General features: G+C 42.4%; 1 protein-coding gene across 5 annotated transcripts in view; it reads right to left on the bottom strand.

Moving 5' to 3' along the window:
• The window catches only part of LOC115157103 (histone-lysine N-methyltransferase 2C), a 123197-nt gene extending 103737 nt beyond the window's left edge, over positions 1-19460 (bottom strand). For 2 of the 5 annotated variants that reach the window (XM_029705035.1, XM_029705038.1), the window contains exons 1-3: positions 18658-19447; positions 11991-12176; positions 4407-4504 (exon numbers count right to left, since the gene is read on the bottom strand). In XM_029705035.1, coding sequence (XP_029560895.1) covers positions 4407-4504; positions 11991-12175 — 283 coding nt within the window. In that variant the 5' untranslated portion in view covers position 12176; positions 18658-19447. Of the gene's footprint in view, positions 1-4406; positions 4505-11990; positions 12229-18657 lie in introns of all 5 variants that reach the window. The other 3 variants (XM_029705036.1, XM_029705037.1, XM_029705039.1) reach the window with 3 other exon arrangements.
• Positions 19461-21088: the final 1628 nt, after the last annotated feature.

Raw genomic sequence — 21088 nt, 5'->3', positions numbered from 1 at the left:
CTAAACCCAGAGGAAAAAGTAAAAATACTCATGCGCGAAGGAGCAATGGCTCCTCTTGTAGCCAAATATGTATGTCTGACATAGCCTGAGGGAGAATGAATAATAACATCTGTATAGTAAACAGTAACTTACTTATTAGTAGTATTATTGTTATAACTATTATCATTGTTGTTATCATTCCAAATAGTAGTGGTATGGGTAGTAGGGTGATGATAATGATAGCAGTTTAATGATGGTGGTGGTAGTAGTAGTAGTAATGATGATGGTAGCTGTAGTACTGATGTAATGGTGAAGATGACAGTTATTTAGTTATAAGTTAGTTATAGTTTAATTTTCCATGTTTAGCTTTTCATATTTATTACATTTCTACTATATTGTTGTTATTTTTGTATTTAATTTTGCATTATTATTTACTACCATTTTATATTATTATTTGTTATTGTTTATAAATTTATTACAATGTATATTGTATACATTGTTGCTTTGTCAATATTGACACAATGCTTTTCATGCAAATAAAGCAGCTTGAATTTGAGAGAGAGAGTGTGCGAGAGAGAGAGAGAGAGCGCGAGACAGACGGAGAGAGCGCGAGACAGACAGAGAGAGCGCGAGACAGACAGCGAGAGCGCGAGACAGACAGAGAGAGCGTGAGACAGACAGAGAGAGCGTGAGACAGACAGAGAGAGCGTGAGACAGACAGAGAGAGCGTGAGACAGACAGAGAGAGCGTGAGACAGACAGAGAGAGCGTGAGACAGACAGAGAGAGCGTGAGACAGACAAAGAGAGCGTGAGACAGACAAAGAGAGCGTGAGACAGACAGAGAGAGCGTGAGACAGACAGAGAGAGCGTGAGACAGACAGAGAGAGCGTGAGAGAGACAGAGAGAGCGTGAGACAGACAGAGAGAGCGTGAGACAGACAGAGAGAGCGTGAGACAGACAGAGAGAGCGTGAGACAGACAGAGAGAGCGTGAGACAGACAGAGAGAGCGTGAGACAGACAGAGAGAGCGTGAGACAGACAGAGAGAGCGTGAGACAGACAGAGAGAGCGTGAGAGAGACAGAGAGAGCGTGAGAGAGACAGAGAGAGCGTGAGAGAGACAGAGAGAGCGTGAGACAGACAGAAAGAGCGTGAGACAGACAGAGAGAGCGTGAGACAGACAGAGAGAGCGTGAGAGAGACAGAGAGAGTGTAAGCAGACAGAGAGAGTAAGAGACAGAGAGAGAGAGTGCGTGACAAAGCCATCACCTTCCGAGATATTAACCTAGAAGAGTCCCCTAAGCAAGCTGGTCCGAGGGCTCTGTACACAAACAAACAGACCCCACAGAGCCCCAGGAGAGCAACAAAACTAAACCATGAGACCCAACTAAATCATGAGAAAACAAAAGGATAATTGCTTGACACATTGGAAAGAATTAAACAAAAAACTGAGCAAATTGGAATGCTATTTGGCCCTAAACAGAGAGTACACAGTGGCAGAATGCCTGACCACTGTGACTGACCCAGAATTAGACCGACAGAGACCAACAGAGACCAAGACCGACAGAGACTAAGAGACCGACAGACCGACAGAGCCGAGAGACCGACAGAGACCGAGACCGACAGAGACCGAGAGACAGACACTGACAATGAGAGACCGACAGAGACCGACACCGAGAGGCCGACAGAGACCGCGAGACCAAGAGACCGAGACACCGACAGAGACCGAGAGAGACAGAGACCGACAGAGACCGAGAGACAGACAGAGGCCGACAGAGACCGAGAGACAGACAGAGACCGACAGAGACCGAGACCGACAATGAGAGACCGACAGAGACCAACACCGAGAGACCGACAGAGACCGAGACCGACAGAGACCGAGACCGACAGAGACAGAGACCGACAGAGACCGAGAGACAGACAGAGGCCGACAGAGATCGAGAGACAGACAGAGGCCGACAGAGACCGAGAGACAGACAGAGACCGACAGAGACCGAGACCGACAATGAGAGACCGACAGAGACCAACACCGAGAGACCGACAGAGACCGAGACCGACAGAGACCGAGACCGACAGAGACCGAGACCGACAGAGACCGAGGAGAAAGAAACAGAGGAGAGAGAAACAGAGGAGAGAGAAACAGAGGAGAGGGAGCACAGAGAGGGAGCATAGAGGAAAGATAGAAAAAAAGCCAGCTAGCTGCAGCTTCACAGCTGAAGTTAAACCCATTCAATTACAGCTGGATTGCGGGTAACCTCTCCACTGCCTCCTGAGAGCTCCTATAAGACACTCTGGGTGTTTCTCAATATGCATAGTACCGTGCTCCACACTCTCATGCTCAGAGTGCATTCTCCGACCACGTTCTCTTGAGTACATTCTTGTGAGGACGAGAGTGTGGAGAACGCATAAAACAATACATTTGAGAAGCACTCGCACTCTCCCTACTGTATTCGCACCCGCTTCACCTACTGTATTACCTCACGCTTCACCTGCTGTATTCACTCACGCTCCCCCTACTGTATTACCTCACGCTCCCCCTACTGTATTACCCTCACGCTCTCCCTACTGTATTACCTTACGCTCCCCCTACTGTATTACCCCACGCTCCCCCTACTGTATTACCTCACGCTCCCCCTACTGTATTACCTCACGCTCCCCCTACTGTATTAACTCCCGCTCCCCCTACTGTATTACCTCACGCTCCCCCTACTGTATTCCCTCACGCTCCCCCTACTGTATTACCTCACGCTCCCCCTACTGTATTACCTCACGCTCCCCCTACTGTATTAACTCCCACTCCCCCTACTGTATTACCTCACGCTCCCCCTACTGTATTACCTCAAGCTCCCCCTACTGTATTACCTCACACTCCCCCTACTGTATTACCTCACGCTCCCCCTACTGTATTACCTCACACTTTCCCTACTGTATTACCTCACGCTCCCCCTACTGTATTACCTCACACTTTCCCTACTGTATTACCTCACGCTCCCCCTACTGTATTACCTCACGCTCCCCCTACTGTATTACCTCACGCTCCCCCTACTGTATTACCTCACACTTTCCCTACTGTATTACCTCACACTTTCCCTACTGTATTACCTCACGCTCCCCCTACTGTATTACCTCACGCTCTCCCTACTGTATTACCTCACACTCCCCCTACTGTATTACCTCACACTTTCCCTACTATATTACCTCACGCTCCCCCTACTGTATTACCTCACGCTCCCCCTACTGTATTACCTCACGCTCCCCCTACTGTATTAACTCACGCTCCCCCTACTGTATTAACTCACGCTCCCCCTACTGTATTACCTCACACTCCCCCTACTGTATTACCTCACGCTCCCCCTACTGTATTACCTCACGCTCCCCCTACTGTATTACCTCACGCTCCCCCTACTGTATTACCTCCCCCTCCTGTATTACCTCACGCTGCACCTCCCACTGAACCTTCTTCTAGCCAGGACAATGGCAACAATAGACAAATCAAGAAATACACAAAGTAAACATTTTACTTCATAATTAACAGCTAGATATGTGAATCGTAATAATCTAGCAAGCCAGCTAGTTAAACAGGCAAAAATGACCTAAAACTAATGATATGCAAGGTAAATCTGTACATTTTTCATGGGTAGCTACAAATTCTTCATGGCTAGCTGGCTAGCCAGTTAGCCCTATTGACTTACAGTACTCATTCACTGAACAGTCTTCCAGCCAGGACAACAATGGCAATATAGATGAAACAAGATACACACGAAGCAACTGTTTCACTTCATAACTATCAGCTAGCTGTATGTGAATCCTAATAATGTAGCTAACCAGATTGTTTAACAGGAAAAATGACCTAAAACGAATATTATGCAAGATAGATGAATTCTTTGTGGGTAGCTAGCTAACAATTCTTCGCGGCTATTTGGTAACCTAACAGTACTAGTTGTTAGCCCTATTGACTTATTACGGGCTTGCTATCTATGGTACGTAGGCAGGTAAAAATGCCAAAATTAACACAACATGTATTTACTAACATATCAAGATAAAATATTGTAGGCAACATTTCATTCCAAAGTCATTGTATTTTCTCTCGCTTCAGCTCAAATAATGTATGCCATTGATTTCAATAAATATTTTGTCATTTTTTATGTGGTTGCTTCAAATTTCTTTGCATACTGACCGTTGAAGCTTGCATGCTTCAAATATATATATTTGAGAAGCGCCTGCCGTGCTCCATTTCGCATGCTCGGAGCACGGTAGTATGCATTTATGAGAAACACTCTGTATATCTGTATACTCTCGTCAGCCAGGATGTGTACGCTCTACGTTCAGCTGGAGTTCCATACCACTCACCAGTGCAGTCAAAACCAAAATAGACAGGACTAAAGGTGGCCACCTAGGTCTCACATGGAGGGGGGGGTGTGACTGACTCACCTGCTGTGTCCTGAGGGGGGCTCTCTGAGGCGGCTGCCTCCGTCCCGTCCATGCTGCTGTCCTCCTCCTCCACAACCACTCTACCTCTGGTACGCCCCCTGAGAGAGAGAGAGAGAGAGAGAGAGAGAGAGAAAAAGAGAGAAAGAGAGAGAGAGAGAGAGAGAGAGAGAACGCTTGAGCCCACCCTCTTCAACATATATATACACATCAATGAATTAGTGAGGGCACTAGAACAGTCTGCAGCAACCGGCCTCACCCTACTGGACTCAGAAATCAAATGTCTACTGCTTGCAGATGATCTGGTGCTTCTGTCCCCAACCAAGGAGTGCCTACAGCAGAACCTAGATTTTCTGCACAGATTCTGTCCGACCTGGGCCCTGACAGTGAATCTCAGTAAGACAAAAATAACGGTGTTCCAAAAAAGGTCCAGTAACCAAGACAACAAATATAATATTTATCTAGACACTGTTGCCCTAGAACCTACAAAGAATGACACCTACCTCGACCTAAACATCACCACAGGTAACTTCCACATGGCTGAGAACGATCTAAGAGACAAGGCAAGAAGGGCCTTCAATGCCATCAAAAGGAAAATAAAACTCAACATCCCAATTAGGATCTGGCTAGAAATACTTCAATCGGTTATCGAACCCATCGCCCTCTATGGTTGTGAGGTCTGGGGTCCACTCACCAACCAAGGATTCAGAAAATGGGACAAAAACCCAATTGAAACTCTGCATGCAGAATTCTGCCAAAATATACTTAATGTACAACGCAAAACCCCAAATAACGCATGCAGAGCAGGAGGACGATACCCACTAGTTATCAACATCCAGAAAATAACTGTTCAATTCTACAACCACAAAAGGAAGCAATGCTCACACATTCCACCACAAAGCCCTCACCTACAGAGAGATTCATGTAGAGAAGAGTCCCCTCAGCCATCTGGTTCTGGGGATCTGTTCACAAACCCAAACAGACCCCCAGGACAACCAAATTATGAGAAAGTAAAAAGATAACTACTTGACACAGTGGAAAGAATCAACAACAAAAAATTGAGCAAATTGGAATGGCATTTTTAAAATCCTTTACCCCTTTTCCTCCCCAATTTTGTGGTATCCAATTGGTAGTTACAGTCTTGTCTCGTCGCTGCAACTCCCGTACGGACCTGGGAGAGGCGAAGTTCGAGAGCCATGCGTCCCCCGAAACACAACCCAACCAAGCCGCACGGCTTCTTGACACAATGCCCGCTTAACCCGGAAGCCAGCCGCACCAATGTGTCGGAGGAAACACCGTCCACCTGGCTGACACAGGAGTCGCTAGAGCGTGATGGGACAAGGACATCCCTGCCGGCCAAATCCTCCCCTAACTCGGACAACGCTGGGCCAATTGTGCGCCGCCCCATGTGTCTTCTGGCTGCGCCAGAGCCTAGACTCAATGTTGATAACTAGTGGGTATAGTCCTCGTTCTGCTCTGCATGCATTGTTTGGGGTTTTGCATTGTACATGAATTATATTTTGGCAAGATTCTGCATCCAGCGGCACAGCTAGCACTGTGATGCAGTGCCTTAGACCACTGCACCACTCAGGAGGCCAGTTACACTTCTTAACATCCTGCCAAACGAATGACCACATTAAAGACACATATTTCCCACAGATCACAAAGAATTCGAAAACATATCAAACATTGTTAAACTCCCTTATCTGTCAGGCAAAATACCGCAGTGTGGCATCACAGCAGAAAGATGTGTGGCCCGTTGCCATGAGAAAAGGGCAACCAGTGGAGCACAAACATTATAAATACAACCTATATTTATCTGTTTATTTTCCCTTTCATACTTCAACTACTTGCACATTGTTACAACACTGTACATAGCCAATAATTTAACATTTGAAATGTCTATATTCTTTTTAAAAACCTTTGTGAGTGTAATGTTTACTAATGTTTCCCTTGTTTATTTCCCTTGTTTATTGTCTATTCCATTTGCTTTGGTAATGTAAACATGTGTTTCCCATGCCAATAAAGCACTTTGAATTGAGAGAGAGAGAAAAGAAATGAGCAAGAGAAAGAGAGAAAGGGAGAGCAAGAAAAAGAGGGAGAAAAAAGAGAAAAAAAGAGATGAAGAAAAATAGAAAAGTTATTGTGTTGGCTTCCCTTAGGAGGCTGGGAGGGTGGTGGGAGTTGATCATGAATTAGTTCGATATAGTCACAGCTGTCACTGATTATTAATGGAGGCACTCAGGCCACTGGGCAAGGCAAGACAGAGTGGTATGTGGTGGTGCAAGCTGCTGGTACCATGGAGGGTATGGGAGTGTGGGGAGGGGGCAAGAGGTAATGGGGAGGGGGCAAGGAGGCATGATTCTCCCTCCCAACTTTCAATGATCTTCAATATATACTGAACAAAAATGTTAAAGCAACACGTAGAGTGTTGGTCCCATGAGCTGAAATAAAAGAGCCCAGAAAATGTTCATATGCACAAAAATCTAAAATGTTGTGCATACATTTGTTTACATCCCTGTTAGTGAGCTTTTCTCCTTTGCCAAGATAATCCATCCACCTGACAGGTGCGGCATATCAAGAAGCTGATTAAACAGCATGATAATTAGACAGGTGCACCTTGATGGGGACAATAAAACAGCACTCTAAAAATGTGCAGTTTTTTTTTCACACAACACCACAGATGTCTCAAGTTTTGAGGGAGCGCGCAATTGGCATGCTAACTGCAGGAATGTCCACCAGAGAAGTTAATGTTAATTTCTGTATCATAAGCCGCCTCCAACGCCATTTTAGAGAATTTGGCAGTACGTCCAACTGGCCTCACACCCATAGACCACGTGTATGGCGTTGTGTGAGCGAGCGGTTTGCTGATGTCAACGAACGTTGTGAACAGAGTGCCCCTGGTGGAGGTGGGGTTATGTTATGGACAAGCATAAGCTACAGACTACAAACACTTTTGTAACTGCTGAACATATGCAAGCCATATTTTAACTCAATGGGAGAATATGTCAGGTAAAAACAAGCCAGTGATTTATAACACAACTTAACACAAACATCCTATGATCAATCTGGATGATGAGAGGTCTAATATGGACAAAGGTTGTGCTACACACAGCGACAAGCTGTAAATGAGCAGAAATGCCATATGGCTGCAGCTGTAGTAGTACAAACAGAAGGGGGACAATGAACTTTGAACCAGTCAGTTGTATTATTATTGTCCATACCAGTATTTGGGGGTCTATGGAGAGGCCTACAGACATAGGCTAGAATGTCACCAAATTATTTGGATCATACACACCCATGTAGTCAGGCTAAAATCATTAGGCTGCCTAGCAGAGGGAAGAAATGTCAGAATTGTATGATTTTCTCGCTATAAATGGAATTTGGCCTGACTCAGAACTGACTTGACCTCCTGTTGAGCAGCTCTGAAATCCACACGGCTCCCTTTACTACATGTCTCACATCATCTAGCCTTTCCCACTCCTCACCTCTCACTTGTTTTCTAGGCTATGTCACCTTTGATGATAATGATGGCATCCTAGCTGTCAGTGACACTAGGGCAGAGTTGAAGACACACAGACAGTTACTACAGCCACAACTCTGACACTTGCAACCAAGGTGACGTCACCTTTTCCTCTTTTCATTTAAACCAACTGTCTGCAAAGCAAAGTTAACACATCACTGAAGAGTGCAGAGTGCATAAAGCACACCACACACACAGCAGAGAAGAGATGCGTCAGTGTCAGCGTCCTCCAGTAGGAGTTGTTTTAACCCAATCTGAGAGCCACCATGTCGAGTCGAGGTGATAATTGTCATGGATTAAATTAAACAGCGCCACGCACAGTGAGCCTGCTAAATTGAAGAGTGAACAGTCCAAATGAGAGCAGCCAGCGTTTCTCGGGGGTAGTGGGGAGGATGCAATGGGAGTGGGGTAATTTTCGATGCCACTGGAGAGAGAAATCACAATGGGCCAGATGCCAAGTCAACTCCTCCCTCCAGATGACTTCCCACTCCAGATAAGAAGCAACAAGATGGAAGTCTAAAAGACACAGTTCAAGCTTCTGCATGGGCAGGGAAAAAAATTCAAGGAAAACAAAACAACCACACTAACTGAAAGTACCAAATCAACACATGATTAATGAAGAGACACTAGAAAGCCCTGATCTTTTTTCCAGAAACGAGGCCTAGTCATGGCCACAAATATTTAAGCAAGGGTCCATTAAGGCCCAATATAGGCCCAGGTCTAATAAAGCACAGTGATGAGAGCTCCATACATAATGTTCTAACCTATAGTTAAAGGGGAAAACCTCCAAGCCAAGGGGCAGGAGCATCCCTGTAATGACGGCACGGGGTGTAGAGTAGCAGACACCAGGATTAAAAACGCATCACTGTTCCAAGACATCTCAAGCTCCTCTCTGTCTGGGAGGAGGGAGGCGGTAAGGGGCTTCTTTGCTGCCCAACAACGTCTGCAGCAGTGAGATACGTGTGTTTGAGGACAGTCCAGCTGTCTGATATCAGCCATATTCAGATCATAGGTAGTACACACAAACCATAAAGTTACCCTGTATTAAGTGGCTGATGCATCTGATCTGACATCACTACACTGGCATGAATATCACCTTCTCCACAATTACCAGGGCTACCTAATTATTAACCAAAGTATTTTTATATGAAGAGTAGCAGATACATAACAGTATCTGACATATCGACTAAGCAGACGCAACTGCATACCATCATAACCCTGTCTGTGACCATTCCCAGCGTGGTGTGCCTACAGTGGTGTCCATATGCTTTCGTGTAGCCTTTTCTTTTGACTTTTCTTTAAAAATGTGCAATATGCAGAAATCGCTCCGCCATTTTCTGGTTGTTAAAATTTCAATTTCAATTTGTGACAAAACAAGCAATGTATAGTGTAGGGAGTCATTGTCCCATCTAAACCGCTGTGAAATATCTTTTCAATAACCAAAAATAGAGTATTTTCAGCTGGTGTACAAAACCAAAAGTAGAAGACGCAAAAAAGAAACTTAATGCATGATGTCACCTTTTTGGCAACCCAACCAAATTCAAATAGAAATGTGAGTTATACATCTGAAACCAAGTCTAAGAAGCTATAGATAAGTTATGTGTGCTATTTCCATGGTTCCCATTGTTTAGTTTAGTTTCTGCATCTTTTACTTTCTGTTTTGTACACCAGCTTCAAACAGCAGGAAATACAAAATGTTTGGTTATTTAAAAGATATTTCACAGCGGTTTAGATGGTGCAATGATTCCCTACACAACGCACTGCTTGTTTTGTTGCAAACTGAAATTAGGCAAACTATACACATTTTTGAAAGCAGGAAATGGCGGAGCAATTTCTGCATATTGCACCTTTAAGAACGGGAAGCATAGAAAAGAGCACATAGAACATATGTACCGCTTCTTAGACTTGCTTTCAATAAGAATGACAGACCTATAACTCACATTTCTATGTGAATTTGGTCAGGTGGCCCAAAAAGTTACATATTGCAGCGTTAAATGTCAAAACACCCTAAAGGACTGTAACATCCAGCTCCCCAACCCCTCTGCAACTTCTCTCCATGATCCCCAACAAGAGAGAGAAAATAAAAGGAGAGTGAAAATAATGCTGTAAGTAGTTCCAGCTATCAGGGAGCTGACAAGAAAACCTGACACGGATTCCCTGTTCGGGACTGCAATGGTGGATGACAACCAACCCAGTCTCGAAATCAAAGAATTTTTAACTTCTAAAGGCCCTCAAACTCAACTCCGGTCCTTGAATCCAGTTCCACTGCATTTTTTCATATTCCCTCTAATCAGGGACTGATTTAGACCTGGGACACCAGGTGGTTGCAATTAATTATTAGGTAGAAGAGAAAACCAAGAGGCTCTGGACCTCATAGGCCAAGAGCTGAATACCCCTGTTCTAAGGAATGCCTATTGTATCAAAATAGCAGTGGTTTAAAGTACTTAAGTAAAAATACTTTAAAGTACTACTTAAGTAGTTTGAGGTATTGGTACTTTACTATTTATATTTTTGCCAAATTTTACTTGACTACATTCCGAAAGAAAATAATGTACTTTTTACTCCATACATTTTTCCTGACACTCAAAAGTACTTATATTTTTTCAGGAAAATGGTAAAATTCACACACTTATCAAGAGAACATCCCTGGTCATCCCTACTGCCTCTGATCTGGAGGACTCACTAAACACAAATGCTTCATTTGTAAATTAAAGTCAGAGTGTTGGAGTGTTCCCCTGGCTATCCATAAATAAATAATCCAAGAAAAATTGTGTTGCCTGGAATTTGAAATCATTAATACGTTTACTTTTTCTTTTGATATTTCAGTATATTTTAGCAATTCCATTTACTATTGATACTTAAGTATATTTAAAACCAAATACTTAGACTTTTACTCAAGTAGTATTTTACTGGGTGATTTTCACTTTTACTTGAGACATTTTCTATTAAGGTATCTTTACTTTTACAAAAGTATGACAATTTAGTACTTCTTCCACCACTGCAAAATAGTGTCCGGTTGATACATGTTGCAAAGACAATACAGTACCACTAGCTCTAGACTAAATATGTTAATTCTCCTGATTTGAACACTTCACATCTTACTCTTGTTGCAAAAACAACATACCGGTAATAAATAACCTGGGGTATATACCAAAAGCAGCCCCTCCCTCTCATTTAAGGATGCTGCCTGAGATGCAAAATCGGTAATAATTTAAAATATTTAGCACAATTTGAGCAAATTGAGATGAATCACAGCAAATCCTGCTATTAACTCAATTACACATTTTATAAGAGTTTGACAGCCCTTGTAATAATGCATACTTCCCTCCACCGTCCCAGGGGTCAGCTCATTTTGGGAAATACAACCAAACCATAGATAGCAGGCCTAGGCTATGTATTCCTTGGATCCCTTGCATGCTATAAAACAATGGGACCAATGACATGCTATGCTTTGCCACTCCCACCAACCAACCTATCAGCTAATGTGACCTAGACCGGAATGGTCTCAGCTGTCCTTATAGCCATGGCATAAACATATCATTTTGATTATTGATTGATTGACTAATTTCATCTGGGGTCAACATATTAGGATATTGAGGATATGGAATGTGTGAGCAGAGAGTTAGGTACCTTGTAGGCATCATAATACACAGCAGGGCTCCCTGAGCTGCATTATGTGTTGCCATGGAAATGACGAAGGAGACCGGTTGGTACTGCTGCATACAATAAAACCTGGGAAAGCTTGTGTGCTCAAGTTTCCTGGATTTATACCATTGTTCAGTATGCAGAATAGCTCTAGATAACAGCATCTGCTAAATGAGATCTTTGCCTGATGCTTTGGATAGTATCTGTGTAATGTTTGAAGAGCTTTTGGGGCAGTGGAATAGCCACTAGCTCATAGTTCCAACCAGATAAGCAAAATGCAGGCTAACTGCACACAAGACTGACTATTGTTTGTGATGACTCGGGCAAGTCTATGTCTACTGTACATGAGAGAAAGTCTACTTTCACAGGTGTCTTATGATCAATAGCAATTGTTAAGAAATGTAGGGTAAACAACATACTTCTTCCTTGTCTTGGATGTGGGTGGCGCCTGGGGTACGATGGTGGTGGCAGCATCCTTGCGAGGTCTGCCCCTGGGGCGCTTGTCTGTCTGGGCAGGGCTTCCTGTGGACGTGGCCCCTGCACTAACAGAGGGCAGCGAGGGTCCCTGGTCAGAGGGCTCCACAGTCTTATCCTCTGATGACATTCTTCTCAAAGGAAGGAAGAGATGGGGAGAGTGGCATCAGCAGACAATCATGCCTGGTTAGAAACATAGGTTACTTGATGTACTTTGGAATCAGTGTGTGAATAAGACGTGCTGCTCTTCAGGACAATTTATCACATTGCCTGAAATGTTGAACCTGTTCTACACAATCAATTCCTAAAGACCATTTTTCCAGATATGCTACTCTTGAGGAAATGCCTAAAATGTACCTCTGACCTTTCTAGGTGTCCTTAAAAAAAGGTATTCTCAGTTGAAGAAATGTTCAACCTATTCTTGAGTGTTATCGATGTAACTACTCTGTCCTTTCCTGAGCTACCTACCACCACGCTGTGATCTGTCTCTGTCTGGATGACCGTTCGTCCTTCGATGCCTTGCTTGTGTTCTTGCCTTCTTCTCCTTTCAGCCTGAAGTTGCCTCTACTTAGCACTGAAATAAGCTTGCTCTATATGTTTACTTCCCTGTGGATTAGTTAGTTTTCTCCACTGTGGTTCTGTATCATATTTTAACAGTATGAAAGGACACTAAACCAGCGGGCCTATTTGTTTTATTGTGACAAACACTGGGAACAAAAAAAAGTCATTTGTATTGACTTCTCAGCTCAGCTTTCGTCTTACTGTGTCTGTTAAAGATGTAATTCCTGTCTTTCGAAGGGCACATCTGACAAATTGGCCACTTCAATTTATAGTATTCATATAATATTCAGGAAATGGTTTTGTTGGCCACTGTTTCAAATGCTAACTTTTTTTGCATTTGTGGCACAAATCCAATGCAAGTCAATGGTACATATATTAGCATTTTCATGCTTAATGTCCAAATCTAAAGTATCAAAACATATATTGTGTAACTAACTCAATGACGTTACTTATAGATGATTTGGATATGAAGCGCCAAAATGCTAATATAGCTACAATTGCAATTCTAAAAAGGTAGCATTTGAAATAGTGGCCAGTTAAACAAAACCAACGCATGGGTTGCTGTCATACCTGGTCTATAAACCAATGTCATTTTGTAATTTAGGTGAAGTCTCACTTTTGTACCCATTGTTAAAGAATGTGGACACCCCTATAAATTAGTGGATTTGGCTATTTCAGCCACACTTGTTGCTGACAGGTCTATAAATCAGCCTTGCAATGTCCATAGACAAACATTGGCAGTAAAATAGTCTTACTGAAGAGCTCAGTGACTTTCAACGTGGCACCGTCATAAGATGCCAACAATCCAACAAGTCAGTTCGTTAAATGTGTGCCCTGCTATAGCTGCCCCGTTCAACTGGAAGTGCTGTTATTGTGAAGTGGAAACTTCTAGGAGCAACAACGGCACAGCCTCGAAGTGGTAGGTCGGTCACACAAGCTCACAGAACGGGACGAGTGAATAAATAGCGCGTACAAATAGTCTGTCCTCGATTGCGACACTCACTCCCGAGTTACAAACTGCCTCTGGGAGCAACATCAGCACAATAACTATTTGTCGGGAGCTTCATTAAATGGGTTTCCATGGCCGAGCAGCTGCACACAAGCCTAAGATCACCATGCACAGTGCCAAGCGTTGGCTGGAGTGGTGTAAAGCTCACCGCCATTGGACTCTGGAGAAGTGGAAAAGCGTTCTCTGGAGTGATGAATCACTCTTCACCATCTGGCAGTCCGACAGACGAATCTGGGTTTGGAGGACGCCCGAAGAACGCTACCTGCCCCAATGCAGTGCCAAATGTGAAGTTTGGTGGAGGAGGAATAATGGTCTGGGGCTGTTTAAGGTTTGGGCTAGGCCCCTTAGTTCCAGCGAAGGGATATCTTAATGCTACAGCATACAATGACATTCTAGACGATTCTGTGCTTCCAACTTTGTGGTAACAGTTTGAGGAAGGCCCTTTCCTGTTCAAGCATGACTATGTCCCTGTGCACAAAGCAAGGTATATACAGAAATGGTTTGTCAATATAGGTGTGAAAGAACTTGACTGGCCTGCACAGAGCCCTGACCTCAACCTCATCGAACACCTTTGGGATGAATTGGAACGCCGAATACGAGCCAGGCCTAATTGCCCAACATTAGTGCCTGACCTCACTAATGCTTGTGGCTGAATTGAAGCAAGTCCCCGCAGCAATGTTCCAACATCCAGTGGAAAGCCTTCTCAGATGAGTGGAGGCTGTTATAGCAGCAAAGGGGGGGACCAACTCCATATTAATGCCCATGATTTTGGAATGAGATATTCGACCAGCAGGTGTCCACATAATTTTGGTCATGTAGTGTGTGTGTGTGTGTGTGTGAATATACAGTATCAGTCAAAAGTTTGGACACACCTACTCATTCAAGGTTTTTTTTATTTGTACTATTTTATACATTGTAGAATAACAGTGGAGACATAAAAACTATGAAATAACCCATATGGAATCATGTTGCAACCAAAAAAGTGTTAAACAAATACATTTGAGATTCTTCAAAGTAGCCACCCTTTGCCTTGATGACAGCATTGCACACTCTTGGCATTCTCTCAACCAGCTTCACCTGGAATGCTTTTCCAACAGTCTTGAAGGAGTTCCCACATACGCTGAGCACTTGTTGGCTGCTTTTCCTTCACTCTACAGTCCAACACATCCCAAACCATGTCAATTGAGTTGAGGTTGGGGGATTGTGGAGGCCAGGTCATCCGATGCAGCACTCCATCACTCTACTTCTTGGTCAAATAGCCTTTGGAGGTGTGTTGGGTCATTGTCCTGTTGAAAAACAAATGAAAGTCCCACGAAGTGCAAACTAGATGGGATGGTGTATCGCTGCAGAATGGTGTGGTAGCCATGCTGGTTAAGTGTGCCTTGAATTCTAATTAAAATCACTGACAGTGTCACCAGCAAAGCACCCCCACACCTCCTCCTCCACGCTTCACATTGGGAAGCATACATGCAGAGATCATCCGTTCACCTACTCTGCATCTCACAAAGACACAGCGTTTGGAACCAAAAATCTGAAATTTGGACTCATCAGTCCTAAGGTCAGATTTCCACTGGTCTAATGTCCATTGATCATGTTTCTTGGCCCAAGCAAGTCGCTTCTTATTATTGGTGTCCTTCATGTGTCTGATACTTGAACTCTGTGAAGCATTTATTTGGGCTGCAATCTGAGGTGCAGTTAACTCCAATGAACTTATCCACTGCAGCAGAGGTGACTCTGGGTCTTCCTTTCCTGTGGCGGTCCTCAGAGCCATTTTCATCATAGCACTTGGTTTTTGCGACTGCACTTGAAGAAACTTTCAAAGTTCTTGAAATTTTCCAGATTGACTGACCTTTATGTCTTAAAGTAATGATGGACTGTCGTTTCACTTCACTTATTTGAGCTGATAAGGCACACCTGCTAATTGAAATGCATTCCAGGTGACTACCTCATGAAGCTGGCTGAAAATACCAAGAGTGTGCGAAGCTATCATCAATGCAAAGGGTGGCTACTTTGAAGAATCTCAAATAAACAAATCAAAATATATTTAACACTTTTTCGGTTTCTACCTGATTCTATATGTGTTATTTCATAGATTGTATGTCTTCACTATTAAATCTACAATGTAGACAATAGTCCAAATAAAGAAAAACCGTGGAATGAGTAGGTATGTCCAAGCTTTTGACTGGCACTGTATATATAAAAATGTTATCACCAAATAGCAGGAACAGCACCATCTAGTGGTCAGAACCTGGTAATATCAGGATGAAGGAAAAAATGTACTTCAATTACTAATTTCTCTGAACATGTGGAAATCTGAACATGTGGAAATAACATCAAATCCACTGACTCCTCATGATTAGAGGATGAAAAAAACAATACTCTGAACTGCAGCTCTATATTATATTAGTCTGAAATAAAGAACTGATACTATATACTCGTTGGTATGGGATGTGGGGTTTTCGTGGGTAGTTTGACAATGTCTTTGGATTCCTCATGCCTTACTCATGTTAGAAAAAGGTATGGTCAAAATTGGATGTTAGGATTAATATATTAAATGATTAATTGAACCGAAATTGTCCATTTTAATTCATAGGTACTATAATTATCTTCATTTCTCAGAGATCAAATTATATTTCAACAAAATATTATTGCTTACCTTATGTTTGTAACTACAGAAACCATTTCAGAACAATCTGAGACGGTGGGTATCATGGCTTGCTGAAATAACATGGAAAGACCTGGAAGCAAGCTGCCAATGGGACACGGCCTCTTCCTGGAACTAGCCTACATTACCAGATCCATCCCTCCACTGCACTGTATCCTGCTCTGCATCATCAGGGGTACCTCACACTGAATTTAAGATTTTGATCAAGTACCTGTGCGAAATGAGCCTTTTCCAAGACTGTGAGCCTATATTTGCCCTCTGTTGGTGTCCAACAGTCTTCATTGTGTGAGAAGTTCACGCTAGGACTAGATGTAGTGTAGCTAATGGGAGAGAGAAGGCATCAGGTGAATGTCACAGCAGCAATTCAGTGAGCTTGGGGTTGTCCGAAATCGTTTAGGCTGCTGCACAATGTGAACCCGACCGGATGGTTTTTGGTAAGCTAATTGCCGAGCGTCTAGCTACCATTCTTACAACGCAATCAAAGCGGCCCTTAATGTGGTCTTTGTGTTACACAATCAAGTAGGCTGATACATTCTGTGCCCCTGCCTGGCTACAGAGCAATAGGCTTGACAGCCAGCTTGAACATGTAAACATTGAGAACACATCAATGACATATGAATTCTAGAAAGACGAATGTTCACTATAGCCTTGCCTGGGGACCAGATGGGTGAAATTCTAAATCCACCAACGTCTGGGACAATAGTGTTTGATTCTGGAAACATTCCTCTAAGGTTCTCTACATGCCAGAATGTTGAATAAAAGTACACATTTCTATCACCTGAAACATCCACACAACCACTTGCACAAGCTTGGCCAGTATGCTTGTGTCGCATGCATGCATTTACATCGTGTGCGCATGCTGCATATGACAGATCTGAACGCAATACCAGCTTTTGAAAATTTGTTTTAATAATACTTTCCTGTGGGTATATTGTCAAAAATGTCTACCCGAAAAAGGACCAACCACACAGACAACCAGCAGTGTAAGTTCAGATGTCATTTTATTCAACATTCTGACTTGTAGAGTCCCTAAGAAGAGAGGACCATCTTCAGACACAAACAATGTCCCAGAGGTTGGTGGATTTATAAATTCACCCATCTGGTCCCCATGCAAACTATAGCCCTACTTAGCCAACAACCACAATTAGGAGAGGCACAAGTGAATGGCCAAAAGATGGATAGTGAAGTGGATCCATGACAGGCTAAAAAGTGGAATCAAAAGTGTGGTGACCAATTATAGTAAACAGACTAAACATATGTAATTGAAAGTTAATCAATCAATGTTTCATTCATTTCAACACATACTACATTAGTATTAAAGTACTTTTGTTTCATAAGGCAGCGGGCACAGTTGGGACCCCCAAGACAAGTGGGCTACCTTTGTTACACTAGAGCACAAAGCAACTGCATGCTCAAGTAAGCCAAATCTAGCTAGCAATACTAGCTAGGTGCTTTGTAGTCTTTGTTTGGCTATTACATGGCATTGCAAATGAGGAGAAAGATGTGCCTACTAGTAAGACTGGTGATATCCCAATTGGTGGGATACAATGTGACACACGGGGACATTCGATGATAAATGTATTTGATATATGACAAATGGGTTGCCACTCACCAGATAGCTAGACGACTCCCGTAGCTAACTAGCTAACTAAACGCACATTTCAATGACCCAGTTAACGTTGGTAAACATCAACATATTGCTTAGTTGAAATATAGGCTGGCTGGCTTGGGGTTTTATAATATGCTTAACTTCAAAGTCAAGTCACTCACGATTCCACAGCTGCCTACTAAGTTAGCTAGCTAACTACAGTACCAAGCTAGCATGTGCATCAAAGGTTTTGGCTAGCAAATCAACAAGCCTGCTAGTTAGCTACTCAAAGTTAGCTAGTTAGGTAGCTAAATTTCGATAACTAACGTTAGCATTTTCTTTGGTATGAGACCACTTATAAAATAAATGCATACCGAGATCATAACTGTTGCTAGCCAACGTTATCTAGCTGGACAACTATAGCTAGCTAACGTTAACTTAGCTAGTAGTTCACAGGTACAAGGTTAGCTAACGTTACCTAGTTAGATAACTACATAACATTACACTATGTTCAGAAGCAACAGCATAGGTGGTTCAAAGGACACGTTGGCCTTGTATTTTAGCCACAGCTGAAGTATTCACGTGTCTAATCATTTATTTTCAAGCAGAAAATATGGATAGTTTGGCTGATTCGCTACTGTAATGTCGAACGCTGTGTTGGACGTTCGGACCAAACAAGGCGGCGACAAAAACCCTCGAGCTCTACACAGACCGCTGCAAAGCCGAAAAAAATAAGGTTGCTAGCTACCGATTACATGATGAAATACCAAGGTAGATATGACAACTTACCTTTCAACCCTATGAATAGTAGGTTATTTTCTTCATGTCCAAAATTGTAAGCGATATTGCTATAGTTATATCACTTTGTAGTTAGTGTATTTATGAGGCTGAATGAATGATATAGCCAGCTAACTAGCTGTCTTCTGTCCAACGATAAGTATAAGTAGCAAGCTAGGTGGCCACACTAGTTACTAAGGCAATACCACCGCAGTTCTCAAATATTGAACGTTAACGTCGCCCATTTGAAGGATGCTAAAATGTAAATCCAGTAGAGATCAGCTTCATTGCACACGCATGACGGATCACTTTTCCTTCTCCAAATGACAGCTGTCGTCGCACAAATAAAATGTTTAGCTAGCTAGGACAGTTAATGTTTAATACAGGAAAAATGTGTAATATCCGTAATCCAAGGCAGACAAACTCCAAACAGTCTTTAGGATAAAACGACACAATCTTCACAAGTAAGCCAATGCTTACGACAAAAATAAACGATGAAATGGCTAGTTTGCTGCTGGCTCCGAGCGTTCGCTTCGCTTGCCAACTGGTTCTTTTTTCTTCAGCCGCCACAGAGTAGAGCGAGCTGACAAGCCGGAAAAACTAACCTAAGAGTTTAGCAAAACATAAAAACATTTTTTTTACACTATAATAAAAATACGGCCGTTGGCTAAATGACGACGTGTATCTTTAATGTAAAAAAAATATATATAAGTTATATCGTGGTGACTCTCTTTGCATTGACCACGTTTAAAGCGACACCGAATAACCTCCTAGTGGACACCGAAAAATATAGGTCCAACATATTGCTGCATAAATCGAAGAGATACACTTGGAGATGTAATGGTTACCAATATGATTTTACTATTTTCAGTTGTATTATGAATGTTAAACCGCCCTCAATTAAATACAATATCCATATTTAAAAAAAAAAAATCCTAAATACTCCCTGACCCCGCGGAGGAATATGGCATTTTTAATAAATACGGAAAGTGTATCGGATACTTCTAAAAGGCGGCACTCTGCTGAATCCCGATGGAACGGACTGCAGTGGGCATTGTTTTTATACCATAGTACCACAGAGTTTCTAAACCGTCTTTGAGTTCTAGTAGCCTATACCACAGAGTATGCATTAAATTGACAAGATACTCTAGTCAAGTGTCTGCTCTAACAATGAAAATACATTTCTTAAAAAAATAGAAGGCAGTTGGGAGGAAAGCAAAATCAGGTGGGACCATTCTAGCCAATGAGGGCAGATACCAATGACTCCCGAGTGGTGCAGCGGTCTAAGGCACTGGAACTCAGTGCTAGGGGCGTCGTTACAGACACCCTGGTTCAAATCCGGCCATGATTGGGCCGCCCCATTGGGCGGCACGCAATTGGCCCAGCGTCGGTGTAGGCCGTCATTGTAAATAAGAATTTGTTCTTAACTGACTTGCATAGTTAAATAAAGGTTAATTAAAACAAACAGAGTATGCATTAAATATATATATATATATATATATATATATATATATAAACCCTGGATTGCAAATGCCATCCATTGGCCTTTGAAGCCACAAATAATCTCCTCAGAAAAGCAGTCCTCAATAGGAATTAATGGAATTCTACAGTATTTCAATGAAATGGTTCAATGACAAAATTACTTGTATTTAAGCATGTTGTTACTGTGAGGACAGTAACATTTGTACTCAATAAAAAAATATACTTTAAGGAAAATGTTGTATTTCTTTTTTTATGTTATATTTAACTCACATAATATCATTTAAAAGTATGCATTCAAGTGTCTGTAATAAATTAAACTTGTAAAAAAAACGGATGTAGACATTAATAAATGCATTTCTATAGCTTCCAAAAAAAAAATCGCTTAAAGAGGAGTACCAAGATGGCTGCGGGGATGCTTCAATACTGCCCCCTGTTAATCATCCAGGGCTTATACACAACATTGGCAGATACGCGTGTGAACAACAGGCACAACGGTTTCCACTAGTTACTACAGCCACAAAGTCAAATTTGGATATATCATAAATAATTCATGAAAACAAAAATGTGCTTTTTGGTCTTGATTTAAGGTTAGGCATAAGGTTAAAAGTGTGGTTAAGGTTAGGTTTAAAATCACATTTTAAGAAGATAAATTGTAAAAATAGGCGGGGTTTATAACTTTGTGGCTGTGGTAAGTAGTGATGACAAGAAAAAACTCCAATATCAAGTATTTTTTCTCAATGTTGTTGGAATTTCACATGTCCTACTTATATCAGTACACTTAACCCAACCTAATCATTACAAAATCTCTATTTGATCAACTATACCACAAATTCGACAATCTGATTGACCTCCATGCAAGATTCCTCACTTGGTGAATTAACAAACACCACCTGATGCAGAAGACAGATTTTGGGCCAAGTTATCCCTCTAACTTCGCCTCTTCCTCTCTGACTACAACAGG

This window comes from Salmo trutta, chromosome 21 (genome assembly GCF_901001165.1).
Source record: "Salmo trutta chromosome 21, fSalTru1.1, whole genome shotgun sequence".
Taxonomy (NCBI): Eukaryota; Metazoa; Chordata; class Actinopteri; order Salmoniformes; family Salmonidae; genus Salmo; species Salmo trutta.
Note: the sequence above shows the minus strand (reverse complement) of the source record. Positions and strands in the feature narration are given on the sequence as shown.